This window comes from Sphaerodactylus townsendi, linkage group LG02 (assembly GCF_021028975.2).
Source record: "Sphaerodactylus townsendi isolate TG3544 linkage group LG02, MPM_Stown_v2.3, whole genome shotgun sequence".
NCBI lineage: Eukaryota > Metazoa > Chordata > Lepidosauria > Squamata > Sphaerodactylidae > Sphaerodactylus > Sphaerodactylus townsendi.
The window spans coordinates 30,678,994-30,695,143 of NC_059426.1; the positions used below are offsets into that span (position 1 = coordinate 30,678,994).

At 42.8% G+C, this 16,150-nt stretch overlaps 1 protein-coding gene across 4 annotated transcripts in view; it reads right to left on the reverse strand.

The window, feature by feature from the left end:
* Positions 1–16,150, reverse strand: part of UBR3 (ubiquitin protein ligase E3 component n-recognin 3) — a 118,255-nt gene that overhangs the window by 89,499 nt on the left and 12,606 nt on the right. For all 4 annotated transcript variants that reach the window (XM_048484482.1, XM_048484481.1, XM_048484480.1 and 1 more), the window contains exons 4-10: positions 15,280–15,423; positions 14,688–14,737; positions 10,445–10,511; positions 8,246–8,376; positions 6,017–6,245; positions 3,518–3,697; positions 1,263–1,396 (exon numbers count right to left, since the gene is read on the reverse strand). In XM_048484482.1, the coding sequence (XP_048340439.1) occupies positions 1,263–1,396; positions 3,518–3,697; positions 6,017–6,245; positions 8,246–8,376; positions 10,445–10,511; positions 14,688–14,737; positions 15,280–15,423 (935 nt within the window). The remainder of the gene's footprint in view (positions 1–1,262; positions 1,397–3,517; positions 3,698–6,016; positions 6,246–8,245; positions 8,377–10,444; positions 10,512–14,687; positions 14,738–15,279; positions 15,424–16,150) is intronic.

The following is a 16,150-nucleotide window of genomic DNA, read 5'->3' on the forward strand; positions in this document are numbered from 1 at the left end:
GTCACTGTCAGAGATTATGTTAGCTGGCTAATGAGATATGAGGAAACTACCAAGTACGTGAAAATACTTTTCAACCACAAAATAAAAACTTATTCAACAGCAGGTACACAGAACAAATTTTAATGCTCACCTGGACGAAAGGTAATTATTAATAAAATGAAAGACATTAACTGTGCAATCCAGAGCCCAAAGCCAAAAGTGCCTAGGAAGCCAGCTAAGCATTACAGCATCATATTTCATAGTTATGACAGCATATCAACCACACAAACGGATGCAGCAGTGATATATCAATGGCCATATGCCATGGCTAGGCACTGGAGATCATCCAGCATAGTCATTACACTGGCATAAAAACTGGCAGAGTAGGGGCATGTAATGGCAGAAATGGGCAGTTGGCACCATCTCCAGCAGCAGGAAGTTGAAATCTAATTGAAGATTCCTGCCTCCCCAATTGGTTACTGCAGAGAAACCCAGATGCCCTGAAACTCAATAGAGAACCAACTATTTCCACCTATCCTCCCCTTGAAGCCTATCTTCACTCTCAGAAGTACATAGTGGGTGGGTACATAGGTAGGACCTTCTTAGAAGTGCCAAAACTAGCATTTGATAACTAGGGGCGTTCTTTTGCTCCAGATGCTTCCTGTTTTGGTGTTTGTTGTTTTGTTCCCGAACTGTGTTTTTAATGAGATTTTACTAAAAAAACACACACCTACACTGAACATATATGGTTTCAGTAATTAATAAAATAACCCAAGAGCTCTCAACTGTGGGATCTCCAGATTCAAAGGGTATTGTCTAAGCATGCTAAGAATCATGCAAGAGATAGTACATCATCCTGAGACCCAACTGCAGCATACATTTTGGAAGGGAAAGGATTCTTAGTCAAAACTTTTCTAGTGTTTAAAGTTTAGACATATTTATGAAAGTAATAAACAAGGACTGCAGTATGACAAGGCTATTAATAACATGAAGTTTGTGCGTCACTCAGGCTGAGGACTCGCTAACGCCTCTGTAATACTCCACTTCTAACTTTCCTTTTTTCCCACAAATACATTTTCAGATTGGCCACCGACTTTTTGCCTTGATATTGCGACCAACTGAGCTGGAAAAACTTAAGCACAACAAGATACTATACTGACACACGCACATTGAATAGAGGATAATCTGCAAAATGCTAAAGCTGCTTATTTCTGTTTAAAATCTCCAGTCATGTAAGAACCACTGGGTGGGGGGCGGAAAGGGGGGGAGAGAACTTAACTCACCCTGACTTTGCAGTGGGACAGTAGCCCCCACATTGGTTGGGCACAGGCCTCGAGCTCGGCAGCAAAAGCAGCGTAATAAGTTTGGGATTCAAACTCAACATGCTCGTTAAGTTCTCTCTTGTTTAAATTCATCCCTGGATCAAAACAAAGTTGTACGTCATGACAGTTAAACAGAGTTTTACCCTTTTCCGCACTGTAAACAAAGCATGATTAACTTGAAAGGTTTATATTCGGCCAGTGACATGGTAGTTTATGGTCAGAATCATTATATAAAAACACAGGACCAAAGGTGTTAGTAAAGCAAAGGGTCCATTGACAATGTATTGTTGAAAGCTTTCACGGCTGGATTCAACTGGTTGTGGTGGGTTTTCCAGGCTGTGTGGCCATGATCTGGTAGATCTTGTTCCTAACATTTCGCCTGCATCTGTGGCTGGCATCTTCAGAGGTGTATCACAGAGAGAAGTGTGTAACAGACTTCCCTCTGTGATACACCCCTGAAGATGCCAGCCACAGATGCAGGCGAAACGTTAGGAACAAGATCTACCAGACCACAGCCACACAGCCCGGAAAACCCACCACAACCGGCCCATTGACAGATTAACAATTATGGCCATCTGACTAAAAGTCCCACAGCTGGACCCCATCATGAAGGCCCATTTCTCTAGCTAAAGGAGCCTTTCCTTTGACACAAAACACTTTAAGCGCCTTTCTCCTAAGAAATCTCTTTCCACTAGTGAAGCAGATCTACAATATCCAGCTTTAATTCTCAGACAACTATTCAGTCAGCCGAGTATACATTTTGCTCCCAATGCACTTTGCCACAAAGCACGCGAAATCATCATTTTTTAATAGTGTTTGCATTTTTGGAGGATTTTGCAGACACTGTTACTGCGATCCTGACATTAGCTTTGTAAGGCAGGACAATAATGCTAAGAGCAGCCTGTCTAAGCCCTCAAGGTGAATTTTGTGGTGGCAACAGACAAACCCCCTGCTCTTTTAACTGTAAAACAGAACTATTCGCCCAGGCCTACAGCTGAAGACAGTGATATTTTTACATCACTATGGAGTGGTCTCCCATACTGCACCGTGTCCCACTGGCATACTGATTCCCATCTGGTGTGTGTCGTCCCCCGCCCCCTGGTTTTCCTCATGGCTGGTTCCTACTGCTAAATGATTTTACCACCCAATATGGGGAGAGCTGATTTTTAAAGCATTTTTTATGATTTTTACATGGTTTAACATCTGTGACACCTGGTAGATTGAAGGCTTTGGATGGTTTGTTGAGTTTAGACTTGTGTCGTCTAAGAATGAAACGTTTTAAATTGCTGTATTTTATACATGTGGTTAGCCACCCTGAACCCTGGTGTGGCAAGGTAGTGGCGTAATATAAATATTAGTTAATGTCAGTGCAATAACATCCATGACCCCAGGAGGTGCCAGAAGGCTGAAGTAACTGGAAAGAACAATTATAGGATCCATATTTCATCCTTTAACCCTTTCTGTTTAAATAGCATAACAGAGTGCAAACCTGCTTTTCTCAATAAAAAATAATCTTGAAATGCACAGTTTTCTACATTGATCCCAAAGGCTACTTACAACAATACTGATATGAGTACAACAGTTATCAAGAATATCCCTCAGACATAATTAAATGGTGTTGATATTTTTAAATAAACCTGGTTTTTTTTTAAAACCTCCATTCCAGTAGTAGGAACTACCAAATTAAAAAGGAGTTATACTGACCTTTGAATGATAAGAACCAAGGAAATGACTGAAGACATTAATGTTGCAACTAACAGTGCAATCCTAAAGAGAGTTATGTCAGTCTAGGCCAGGGGTAGGGAACCTGCGGCTCTCCAGATGTTCAGGAACTACAATTCCCATCAGCCCCTACCAGCATGGCCAATTGGCCATGCTGACAGAGGCTGATGGGAATTGTAGTTCCTGAACATCTGGAGAGCTGCAGGTTCCCTACCCCTGGTCTAGGCCACAGGTGTCAAACTCGCGGCCCTCCAGATGTTATGGACTACAATTCCCATCATCCCCTGCCAGCATCATGCTGGCAGGGTATGATGGGAACTGTAGTCCATAACATCTGGAGGGTCATGAGTTTGACACCTGTAGTCTAGGCCCATTCCTTTCAAAGGGTTCGACTGGAGTAACTCTGCTTAGGGCTGCACCTTTAGTCACTTGCAAATGTTGCTTCCATTCAGCCAAACTAGTTCATAAAGTTCCTGAAAGTCAAAGTCACATACCTTGAAAAAATGATACAAAGTTCATCCACATGACTAATAGTCTGTGATCCTCCAAGAACTTCTTAGCCACACTTTGGTGTGAAAGGATATTAATGAAGTCACTGACAAGTGGCCAGTAGGTGTTGTTCTTCAGAAGCGCTTCTCCACAGTTCACCACTACATGCAAACTGTTTTCTTCATCTACAAAAATATTAAATGGTTGAGTCATACTTATTATCTACCTGCTGGCTTTTAAAAAAATTACCTATCCTCCAAAGAGTTTTGGATTGCATACGTGATTCCCCCCACTCCACCCCAATACATACACCATTTCTCAACTAGAGGAGTCCTGTGGCACAGAGGGTTAGGGTTAAGCTGCAGTACTACAGTCGGAAAGCTCTGCTCACGAGCAGAGTTCAATCCTGACAGAAGTCAGTTTCAGGTAGCCAGCTCAAGGCTGACTTAGCCTTCCATCCTTCTGAAGTCGGTAAAATGAGTATTCAGTTTGCTGGGGGTAAAGGGTAGACGACTGGGGAAGGTAATGGCAAACCACTCCATAAAAACAAAGTCTGCTGAGGAGGAGGAGTAGGAGGAGTTTGCATTTATACCCCACCTTTCTCTCCTGTAAGGAGACTCTAGGTGGCTTACTAGGAGCAGCAGTGGCATAGGAGGTTAAGAGCTCGTGTATCTAATCTGGAGGAACCGGGTTTGATTCCCTGCTCTGCCGCCTGAGCTGTGGAGGCTTATATGGGGAATTCAGCTTAGCCTGTACACTCCCACACACACCAGCGGGTGACCTTGGGCTAGTCACAGCTTCTCGGAGCTCTCTCAGCCCCACCTATCTCACAGGGTGTTTGTGAGGGGGGAAGGGCAAGGAGATTGTAAGCCCCTTTGAGTCTCCTGCAGGAGAGAAAGGGGGGATATAAATCCAAACTCTTCTCCTTCTTCTTCTTCTTCTTACAAACTCCGTTCCCCTCCACTCCCCACTACAGACACCTTGTGAGGTACGGGGGGCTGAGAGAGTTCTGAAGAACTGTGACTAGCTCAAGGTCAATACAGAATGAGCCAAAGACAGTATTTATCTAACAAAAAGGGAAAAAATTCTGTCTGGCTCTAAAACTTTATTTTTAATGAAAATAATTAAAACATTCACATACAAACCCACAACTCTTAATCAACTGCAAAGTATACATATTATGGATAACACCACAAAAACAATAAACAATACACGCACAGGGGATCCCAAAGATAATACTGGATATCAAGTCTCTGCTACCTCGCCCCATTGCCTCCAGAGGACTTTCCAGTGGTGCAGAGGGGCAGATTTTTTTTAAAAAAAACAACAACACTGGAAAGCCCTCCATAAGGCCAAATGGATTTAGGCCACCTAAAAGTGTGGGGTAAGTCCAAGACCCAGCTGCAGTGTAACTGAATGTGAACCCAGGGTGGAAGCCAACTCATGTCGACTCCACCCTCAAGAACGACCTACCCTCGCATCCAATTGGACACCAGCACATCTCTGTGCCAGCCCTGACTTCTGGGTGTTGCCAGCCGCCAGCACCTTTCCTCCCTCTGCCAGCAGGGATAGCCCTTGCACAAGCAGAAGGGGACAAACACAGCCTTGCACCACTCCACAACTCAAGTCTCACTCACTCACTCACACACACACACACACACACACACACACACACACACACACACACACTCACACACACTCACACACACTCACACTCACACTCACACACACACACACAGTTCGTTTTGTAACTTTTAATGTTTCTCCAACCCAAGCATTTCCCCTTTTTCTATGTTTCTGCAACCCAAGGATTTTCCCTGATAGTTTTTTAGATCCACATGGGCGGGCCACCCATTGCTACCAGATATATGACAGGGAAACAAATATCTTTTTATAGGCTAATTATTTTTGAAGATTTATTGGCAAGGTTGCTTGACAGCCCACATGCAAGCTAAACACTGCTGATTTATTGCTTGGAAAAAAAGAATCCCTCAATAGCAATCAGCTAAATTCAAGCACACTGTCATGGATAACTTAAAGCTCTGCTGGAACTAATCTGTAACCGCATGAAACCCAGTTTGGTTTTCAGTAATATTAAAACATTGTGTGTGGGGTGGGGGGGTGTTAAACCTCAAAAATAAAAAGTAGTAATTCAGACACAACCTAAACACAAGAGGAGAAGAACCACTATCTGGAGGAACCGGTTTTGAATCCCCGCTCCGCCACTTGAGCTGTGGAGGCTTATCTGGGGAATTCAGGTTAGCCTTTGCACTCCAACACACGCCAGATGGGTGACCTTGGGCTAGTCACAGTTCTTCTGAGCTCTCTCAGCCCCACCCACCTCACAGGGTGTTTGTTGTGAGGGGGGAAGGGAAAGGAGTTTGTAAGCCCCTTTAAGTCTCCTTACAGGAGAGAAAGGGGGGGATATAAATCCAATTCTTCTTCTTCTATTCTGTGAAAGCCTCTTGAAATATCATAAAAGGAAAAACCAGAATGTTACCTACCTTGCAGTTCGCTTTTAATAAGGCAGCTTTCCATCATATACAGCAGGACGGTCACCATAATATCGAGGAGCTGGCATTCTTCTGTCACTTGCCGGGCCAGCTCCTCATTGCTGAACAGCTGGACGCTGATGTGTACAATTCTGTTAGACATCGTGTCAGACTCGTGGCTTTTCTTCAGTGTTTTCATAATGAAGGCATAATGCTGCACAAACGTTTTCGTAAAAGCGATCTGCAAGGTGTAAAACAAACACCTGTATGATTGTCTACTCGTGTTCCCCCTCCATCCAAATCTTAATAGAGACATCTGTGCAAAGAATAATAAACCCAGCGGGTTCTACAAAATGTACAGCAGGATGCCCGGCTGAACCATTACCTTGCCAGCAATAAGGATCCTGTTACCCTGCAGTATATGAAATCTCAGAAAGAAATAACATCATAGGAGGTCCCCCTTAAAGCTCTTGTGCTGATTAAATGAAACAGAGTGTTTTCTCATAAAATGAAGAGATACCTGTTTCACATTGTGTTTAGTGAGAAGGGAAAGTTCAGTGGCCCCACAAAGGCTCTGTGATACACCTCTGAAGATGCCAGCCAAAGATGCAGGCGAAACGTTAGGAACAAGATCTACCACGGCCTCACAGCCCAGAAAACCCACCACAACCAGTTGAATCCAGCCGTGAAAGCCTTCAACAATACATTCTTAAAGAGTTTTCCCAAAACTGAAGCTCAAGAAATACTTCCAGAATGCACACCATTTCGATAACAGGGCACTATAAACAAGTATGTATAAGGTGAGGGATGGGAAGACAAGGCAAAAAGGAAAAACTGGCAAGGGAGAACAGGCAAAGATGAAAAGCATATTTTATCGGGCACTCAGGATGGAGATTTAAGGCATGTTCAAGAGTGCAGTTACACAGGATTAGGACCTTCTTTTTTAATCAAGTCTAAAAACAGACATAAATAAATCACAAATGAATCAAAACAGCAGTGTAAGGGAGTGACCTCCGCCCGTTTTATCCAGTGGTGGGATCCAAAAATTTTAGTAACAGGTTTCCATGGTGGTGGGATTCAAACTGTGGCGTAGCGCCAATGGGGCTGGGCGGAGCATGATGGGGGCGTGGCCAGGCATTTCGGGGGTGGGGCATTCCTGGGCAGGGCTGTGGCAAGGACACAGCCGCTGTGCTGGTCCTTGGGTGGGAAACGAATGCACGCAGGCGCAGGCTGCCACGCACGCCGGTGCACCTCCTGCTAGGCTGCTTCAAGTTCTGAGCACAACTGCTGAGAGGAGGGGTATAACTAAGGCAAAAATCACGTGGCAAAATCACCAATTAGTAACCCCCTCTCAGCACACACAAATAATTAGTAACCTACTCTCGGGAACCTGTGAGAACCTGCTGGATCCCACCTCTGGTTTTATCAATGCAAATTACCTTCCCCAGAGCTACTAGCTACAATATTGGGTGAGGGAGGGATAGATCAGATGTGGAACCATTTTGCTCTATTAAAGCATTCTGGCCCGATCTCCTTCCTACTGCAGTGGCCCTGATCCAAAACCTCTTTCCCAGTGCTGCGGTTGCTTTCAAAAAATACCGACAAGTCCCTGACCATTTACAGTGTGTTCCTAAAATGTATTGATTTTAATAGGTGCACCCAACTTTGTGTAGATTGGTCTGCAAGCCTAGTTCCACCAAAGTCTTGAAAGCTCTTTAGATAACAGCCAAAATATTTAAGCGTAATCTGAAGTATGTATTTCTACAGCACATCTTTCCATAGTTAGATTGTTGTTAGGGCCTTTATGGAGTTCCAGATACTATCCAAAGCATCAAAATGCCAAGAAGTCATTTCGACTTGACAAAGTTTTCCACACCTTATGGCTGCCATAGGGGTGGGCGTAGCAAGTCCTCAGTTCGCTGAATAAAACAAACAGCAGCAAATGAAAGCCACTTCATAGCTCACAACAGAAAAGCAATAGCACGCATGTGGCATTTTCCTTCAACTGTAGTGCATAAATGTAGCAGTATTTTTTTGTAAAGGCTCTGAATCCCTTCCTTCCAACTTTGTTTCAACTATTTATTCTTTGCTGTGCTATTTTCTATTTGTCATCCCTTTTTATTAAAGTATGATGGTTCTTTGTTACACCTCACATCAAAATCATATTACCTCAAAATAAATCACAAGATATAACCTGCAATGGAATATTCTGATAAGATATAAAGAACAGGAAGCCGGCACCTTATAATCTTGATCCGGAAGCATGTTGAGCAAGAAAGTCACCATCTTCTGGGGAAATTCATACTTTATTGTCCAAAATAATAATTCTTCTAGAAAACATTTATGTTTCAAAACTTCCATGATGGATTGATCTGAATAAAAATGTATAATAAAATCACAGGTGTTAACAAAGAAGAAGAAGAAAATCACAGGGTTTCACATTTTAATAATACTGATTCTCCCCTTTGTAAAGATCAGGAGTTTATTGCAGAAATCCTAGAAATGGGTTCAAAAAGAGAAAAAAGAATGTGGCCAAGCTAAAGTACAGCACATCACATTGTGGGCTGGATCCTGTTTAGAATGGGGATGATTTTTGCCCATCCCTCCCATGGCAGCCCCTCAAAATGCTGCTCCAGAGGAACAAGGGGCTCCCAGGAATAAAATGTAGGTGTGGGGCGGGGGGGGGGGGGGGGGACAGGGGATGGAGTTGTCTGGGGGGAGGGAATTAGAGAATACCACCTCCCCATTCCTTGATACCACAGAAATCTAAGTGGGATCCAGGCCTGTAACCACCACCCAGAAATTTTAATGAACAACTGCTTTTCTCAAAGCAATAGTTTTCAGTGCCTTTTAGGGGTTGGAATGACAGCTATTAAAAAATATACATCCAAACTCTACGGCGGCTATATTGCTACTGACTCTCAGGGACACCTCTCTGTAAATTGGCCCTTATTAGAATTTCAGTTTTGTCAGAATCTCAGAGCAAAAATGAAAACAAGCTAATTGGCTTCTCCTAATCTAGATTCATCATATGTTAAAATTATGGCACACCGCTACACAATCCCTACACAGGACAACCAGGCTTAACTTGGCTTTTTGTGAAAGAAATGTATGCCTAGCCTAATGAACGCCACATGTACAATGAACAACATGTACAAAGTGACATAAAGTAGTATGTCTGCATTCACTGGTTATTAACCATCCAACCATCTGGACTAATTTTAGAGCAGTCACAACACATTCAAGTGTAGCTTGTATCAGCCATATTCATGAAAGGGATGGGTAAATGATCCTAGGATAGAGGCTATCCCTATCTTACCACGCCACTGAACAAAGTTTAAGGTGTTCTTCTCATCTAAGGAGACTTCCTCCAGTTGAAGTAACTCTTCCTCCAACAGAAAAGGTATTTAAGTTGGAAGAAGGCTCCTTGGAGGCTGACTGAATCCACCAAGTACCCTGTTCCCCTGAATATAAGACATCCCCGGAAAATAAGACATAGTAGAGGTTTTGCTGAAGTGTGAAATATAAGGCATCCCCCAAAAGTAAGACGTAGCAAAGTTTTTGTTTGGAAGCATGCCCGACAAACAGAACACAGAAAAATAAGACATCCCCTGAAAATAAGACATAGCGCATCTTTGGGTGCAAAAATTAATATAAGACACTGTCTTATTTTCGGGGAAACACGGTAGTTACACATCATCTGGTAACAAGGTTACAACTCTTCAGACTGCTATCACTCATGCTGCTATTACAGAACTCAATGGGAATTTCCTGAAGGGGTTAAATGCTCAGGCAACCTTTCACACAGGTTTGTACACACAGAACTGCCAAGAAATGCTGACAAGGGGTTTCCCTCTACTTGTAAGCTTATCAAAGCCCAGTTCTCAGCATATCTTTCAAAACTGTTCACTAGATCTATCGCAGCATTTCAGGGTATTTTAGCCCACATTTATTATGATTTTTTAATGCTAGATAATCAGCACGTACAATCCTCAAGTTGGCTCGTTGTTGTGGGGATGAGATTGCGCTATTTTTTTTGGAGGGTTAAATTATATATCTGACAATTTTCTTTAATTACTTTTACAGGACTTCTATACAATCCTTCCTACTGGTTTGGTTATTTTTGCACTATTGTAATATATGATTAGCAATATTGTAGGTATATATATAAATTTTGATCTCTGAAGAAGATTTTTGGGTCAAAATATATCATTTCAATCTTGGCAGCAGCTTCTGTGCTATCAGGTCAGCCTTTGTAACTTGTGTTATTATCGTCTTTGTTATCCACAATTTTAAATGGATGTAAATGTTTCAATATAATTGAAAGCGAGCACAGTGTAACAAAATTATTTTGTATAAACTTAAGGTTTTGATATTCTTTCCGTTTTTCTCAACCCTTTGGTTTGTGACTTCAACATCAAAACACAATCTGCCAGGTACCTTTGGTGGTGCTGCTCAGTTTCACTCTCTTGCGCTTTCCTAGTCCTTGGCTACCATCTTGGTCCTCCTGAGGAAGGAAAAATTTGGTAGTGGAGAAATATAAATACCTTACTGTTAGAGGCCACATACTCTGCAATTACATTTTTGAAAGAAAAACAGTATGGAAACAAAGGACCTTGGAAACCAATTGATGCCAAACGCATTTTGGTAACTATAACAAGCAAATCTGAACATAATTTCCAAAGTCAAGCTTTGTTCAGCAATCTTCCTTACATTAGTCCTTTCAAGTACTTTTCAAAGACTGGTTTTGCTGCTACTAACAATTCTCATAAATGCACAATGTAAACTATGGAGGTTTATTTTGTACCTCTAGATCAGTGATGGCGAACCTTTTTGAGACAAAGTGCCCAAATTGCAACCCAAAACCCACTTATTTACTGCAAAGTGCCAATGCGGCAATTTAACCTGAATAACCCCCTCAAGCAGGGGCAGCCTGCTGTAGCCTCCAGCAAGTCCCACATGCGCCACTCTGCGCCTCTCTAGCATCTCTGCCGCCTCCCCCCCTGCCCCCGGGCAGCAGCCACCTGGAGCACAGGCACCAGGCCCGCCAGCTGAATCCTCCCTGCTCGCTGAGGTACACGCACATCAAGTCCAGCAGCCCAGGCCAGCCTAGATGTGGGGGGGGGGGGCAATTTCCCCCCCACATAATGAACTCTGTGCGCGCGTGCCCACAGAGAGGGCTCTGAGTGCCACCTCTGGCACCCGTGCCATAGGTTCACCACCACTGTTCTAGATTGTTTGATTCAAGGTAATGTGTCTTCAGACAATTGCTATGAGCAAAAATAAAAATACAGAAACAATTGAGCAAACCATTTTATAATATATTTAAATATTTGATTTATATTGTCATATTTTGCTCTTTAGAGGCTTTACACATCTCATAACCCAACCCTAAATCCGTTTACCTAAAAGTGAATACTGTGGGCTCCAGTACATAGCATTAAAATGTGTGCTTCGATGCCCCATTCACCATTCCAACTAGAAAGCAACTGTAACGTTTTGAAGTTTAAATGCTGTTAGAGGGGTCTCAAAACACGCTCTAGAAACTAGGGTTTGTTTTTGTTTTTTGCAGGCACGGGAAATTCTGCTGCCAACACGCTGAATGTTTAAACAACTACAGCATATTAGTATGAAAGCATATTATTCTGTTAAATGGGTTATTTTCCTAATTATATACCTTCCTCATGTGATAACCAAATATAAACACTGCCTCCCTTGGTGGGTCTCATAGGCCCTTTCCGCACGGGCCAAAAACGATGGCCTGGGGGCGGTAAAAATGTCGCCCCCAGGCCACCGTTTGCACAGGCGGCGCTGCTGCAACGCAGCTGCGCCGACCTGACTGCGCTCCCCCTTCCTCCAGGGCGGCGTCAGGCCGCCCTAAACAACAACCCTTTAAAGGGTTGTTGTTGAGGGGAAAGCGTCTTCCCGGCGGCGCGGTGCGAACACGCTGTTTCCCCTTCCCTTTCCCATGTACCTCTCGTGTCGCCGTCCTGCTGGCCTCCTAAGTCCCTCCCTCGCTGTCCTCCGACCCCTGGAGGTAGGAGGGCAGCGTGGGCGGGGCTGAGGAGGCCAGCAGGATGGCGACACGAGAGGTACATGGGAAAGGGAAGGGGGGAAGAGGCGGCTCCATGCGGAGCCGCCTGCCGTCTGCCGGCCTCTCCAGAGGCCGTCCGCATGCCTGCATGCGAACGGCCTCCGCCTCCATGCCGGCGGAATTCCTGCCGGCGTGGAGGCGCCCTTACGGCCGTGCGGAAACGGCCATAGCTTTGAAAATGTAAGTCCCACAACAAGTACTCTAAGCATGAAATCCACCTCTTCTCTGCGTAGGTCTTAAGAATAGCGTTACAAGCACCAAAAAGGCAACTCTGAAGGGTCAACAATATCACTGACTTGTATCTTATGGGAGCAAATATACAGCTGTTCTTTTTCTACTGGCTTGTATTGTCTGCCTTTAGATGATGGTAAAGAAGTAGTTGGATTTATACCCGCACCTTTCTTTCCTGTAAGGAGACTCAAGGTGACTTACAAGCTCTTTTCCCTTCCTCTCCCCATAACACCTTGTGAGGTAGGTGGGGCTGAGAGAGTTCCAAAGAACTGTGACTAGCCCAAGGTCACCCAGCAGGAATGTCAAAGCCTCTGCCACTCAGGTGGAGGAGTGGGAAATTAAACCCGGTTCTCCAGATTAGAATCCACCTGCTCTTAAACACTACACCACACTGACTCTACCTCTTGTTTTTTTCTTTTTTCTTTTGTGTAGTTGCAAAACCTGGATCTAACTTAAATCATGTCAACCATGAATATAATTTAAATAATTTCAACAATAACACACCGCACACACAGAACCACGACTCAAAGAAAGTGAAAAATGCATTAGTATTCTGTGCTATTAATGCATCTTGTTTTAGATTACTTATATGCAGAGGCACCGAGCTTGACCCGGAACTGTTAATATATACTTCCTAGGTAAGATTACAAGTATATTGCCAAAGACTTTGATTGATCTCTGGTAGCAAGTAGCAGGATTGGGTATCTTTGATTTAATCAGATTGTACACATGTGTGCAGGCTGGTATTAACTTCTTAATCTACCAGTGATCCTCATGCACTTAAACACTAGAAATGTACAATCAAATAATCTAGTCAATCAAATGTATAGGATACTTGATTCACTTCCAGTACCCTCACCCTTATACTTTTTCTGAATGTTTCTGAAGCTCATCCTTTGCTGAAATGACCCTTACATGGACAAAGAATGTCCCTAGTTCCCCATTTTCAGATTATCTCAAAAAGATCATCATACCTGATCCCTATCTAAACTATTATCTTACATGTTCTCCCATAATAAAGTAGGCAGGAACTCGGAAATCAAAGCTTTTTCCTGAGTTTGTCATTAACACAGAGAATGTTACTTTTGAAGTTCTTAGGAATACCAAAATATAGCTAGAAAATAACTTTTTAAAATGTCAATTTATAAATAGCACTGCTGAAACACAGCAGACACTACCGTTGGATGACAACACAGATAAACGTTCTCCTTCCCCTCGTCCCAAACGCACACAAAAATGTTGTGGATATAAAAACAAATGATTCCACATCTACACTTGCTTTCATACAGCTGAGCATAAACCAGGAATCCTTTACAAATGTTTGAAATGTTATGTTATGGTTCTGAAACTACAATAGAAAATTAAGTCTGAAGCAGCAATGGGCCCTTTTGCTTTCTGAAATATGGATACCAACTTTATAGCAAGAATTTACAACCAGGGTCTCCACCTTCTTAGTAACAGAAACCCTTTTTACAGGAATGTACTGGATGAAACTTTTCCTAACACTGGCCTCAACTCCAGGAAAAGCCTCGTTGGCAAAATTTTTGCATATGAGTTCCTTTTGAAGCCCAGTAAATAAATAAACAGGAGGTAAGGGGGGGTGCTATTCTATTTCTGAAAAAAATGCTAGTGAACCTAACCCAAAATATGGTCTCTGCACATAGCAGCAGCATATATATGAAGGAAATGTAGCTACAAAATCTTTCTTGTGCACCCAAGGATGGAGCCTACAGCTGACGATAAGGCTGTTTTCTTTTTCCTGTTTCTCTTTCCTCCATTACCAGGCAAGCAGTTTATGGTAGCTCACTTCTGGTGCTAAGAACCTTTAGCTGCAATTCTGAGGCCCTTTACTAGGCCGGTCTTCAAATGCTGTAACGTGTGGATTACTACAATGTATGAAAATATTTAGTTGTTTGCATAGCATATTCTAAAAGTAAATATGCCTATCTGACAGATTCTTAGCAAAGGAAAAAACTCCTTATTGTTAATATTAGTTCAGCTACAGAACTGAGCTAGAGAGAACCCAGATAACCTCATCAACGTAACTCAGGTCAAAATTTGGTCAGAGTGACGAAGACTGACACAGTAGGGAGTGAGTGTATTACCAAAGTTGCAATCTATAGTTCTGTTCCCTCTGCTGCTAAAATTAGTTCAACACAACAGTAGGAGCTGCCGCACTAGTGGGAGAAAGCTGGGAGGGACTGACTCTGCAAATACTTCTTTCCCACCTAACGGATTACAGCCCTGAAGCTGCATTTATCTACTTGTTAGCAAAACTCAACCAAAGAAGAGGCTTGGGGAATTTAATTCATTTGACATAACGACGAACATTCGATTTTATTTCTTAAGAAGTCTCACCTCATCTGAAGAATCACCTTGCCCTGAAGCGGGTGTAGCACCTGCACAACCTTTTGAAATTAAAAATTAAAATATCCTTTATAAATTCACACGTAACTGGACAAATGCATAACTTGAGAGTCATTAAGCATTCAAGCAAGGGCTGTACTAGATCTGACAGTAACTGAAAGGGAAAGTCTACAGGGAATGCGCTGAATTCTCGAAGGGAACACTGCCTGTGATTTCGCAGTTACGCGCAGACCAATGCACAGAGGCATTTTGCTATAGAAGCGCCACCGAATCACAACAATAATACAGTCGTTCCAAATTTTACATGGCCTAACAAACGTGGGGGGTGGGGGTACTCCACTGAAAGAAATTCAGATTCCGTTGCACTGGAAATCAGATTAAGTTTCACCTAGTGGTCAATTTTGGAAATTGAATCAGAGTTCTGGCTTCACTTTTCATTCCTAGGGTTTGTACAATTTCAAGAACGTCCTATATTCCACCTCAGAAGAGGTTCTTTTTCTTAATCTGCCCAGTGAATTAATGCTCTGCAAAATGCTTCATTTTAAGAACACTTTTTTGTTTATTTTTTAAAAACTGCACCAACCTTGAAGTGCTGATGTGCTGGCTCCAGGCGTTTGTTCCTGCACTCCGCCGACGAGTTTATCTTCCGGAAAGGTCAGTCCAGAACCTTTCAACGCTATAAGGTATTTTTCATGGCTTTTCTTGGCACAGGCATTTTCTCCACCACCTTAAAACACATTTCCAAAAGACAAAATACTAATTAAATGTATTCATTTTGCTGGCTGCCTATTTATTTAAGGTGCTACAGTCTGTTCCAGAAAAAGATGGTAGTAGGGTTGTATGTTCCTCCGCTACAGAACTCAACATGCTGGACCTTCTTTGTTGTAGAATGCTCTGCCTGGGTCCTAGTGACTACTTAGCCCTGCTTTCCCCCCTCCCCATCTGTTTGAAAGTTCAGTTCAATAATGTCCACATTCAATAATACACAAAATAATGGTTTTAACAAAGGCAGAGCATAAACAATGAATGATAATTCTCATATTAGTTTGGGACAATATTCTAATGCGGAAGCATACAATTTTCTGGACTGCTGCACCTTAGCTGACCATACTTTTTCTGAGACAGAGTATAGTGCTTACCTTTGAAGCCCCACATACTCAGATAATCTCTCCTGAGATTACTCTTTGCAGTAACCACGCTCCACACAACAGGATCTCCCAGAAATCCCCTCAGTCTCAAGGATACAATCTGCTACAGCCCAGGCCTTTTCTGCTACTGCTCCACTACTGTGAAACATCCTCCTGGAAGGAGTGAAGCAGGCACTGATCTTGCAATTTTTCCAGGAAAAAATTCTCTACAATTAATGAGCAGTTTGAAGGCACAGATGTAGACTCTGGCTTATCTGTTTTAATTTAGCTGCTTAACAGTGCAATTCAAGTAAGAATTACACTCTA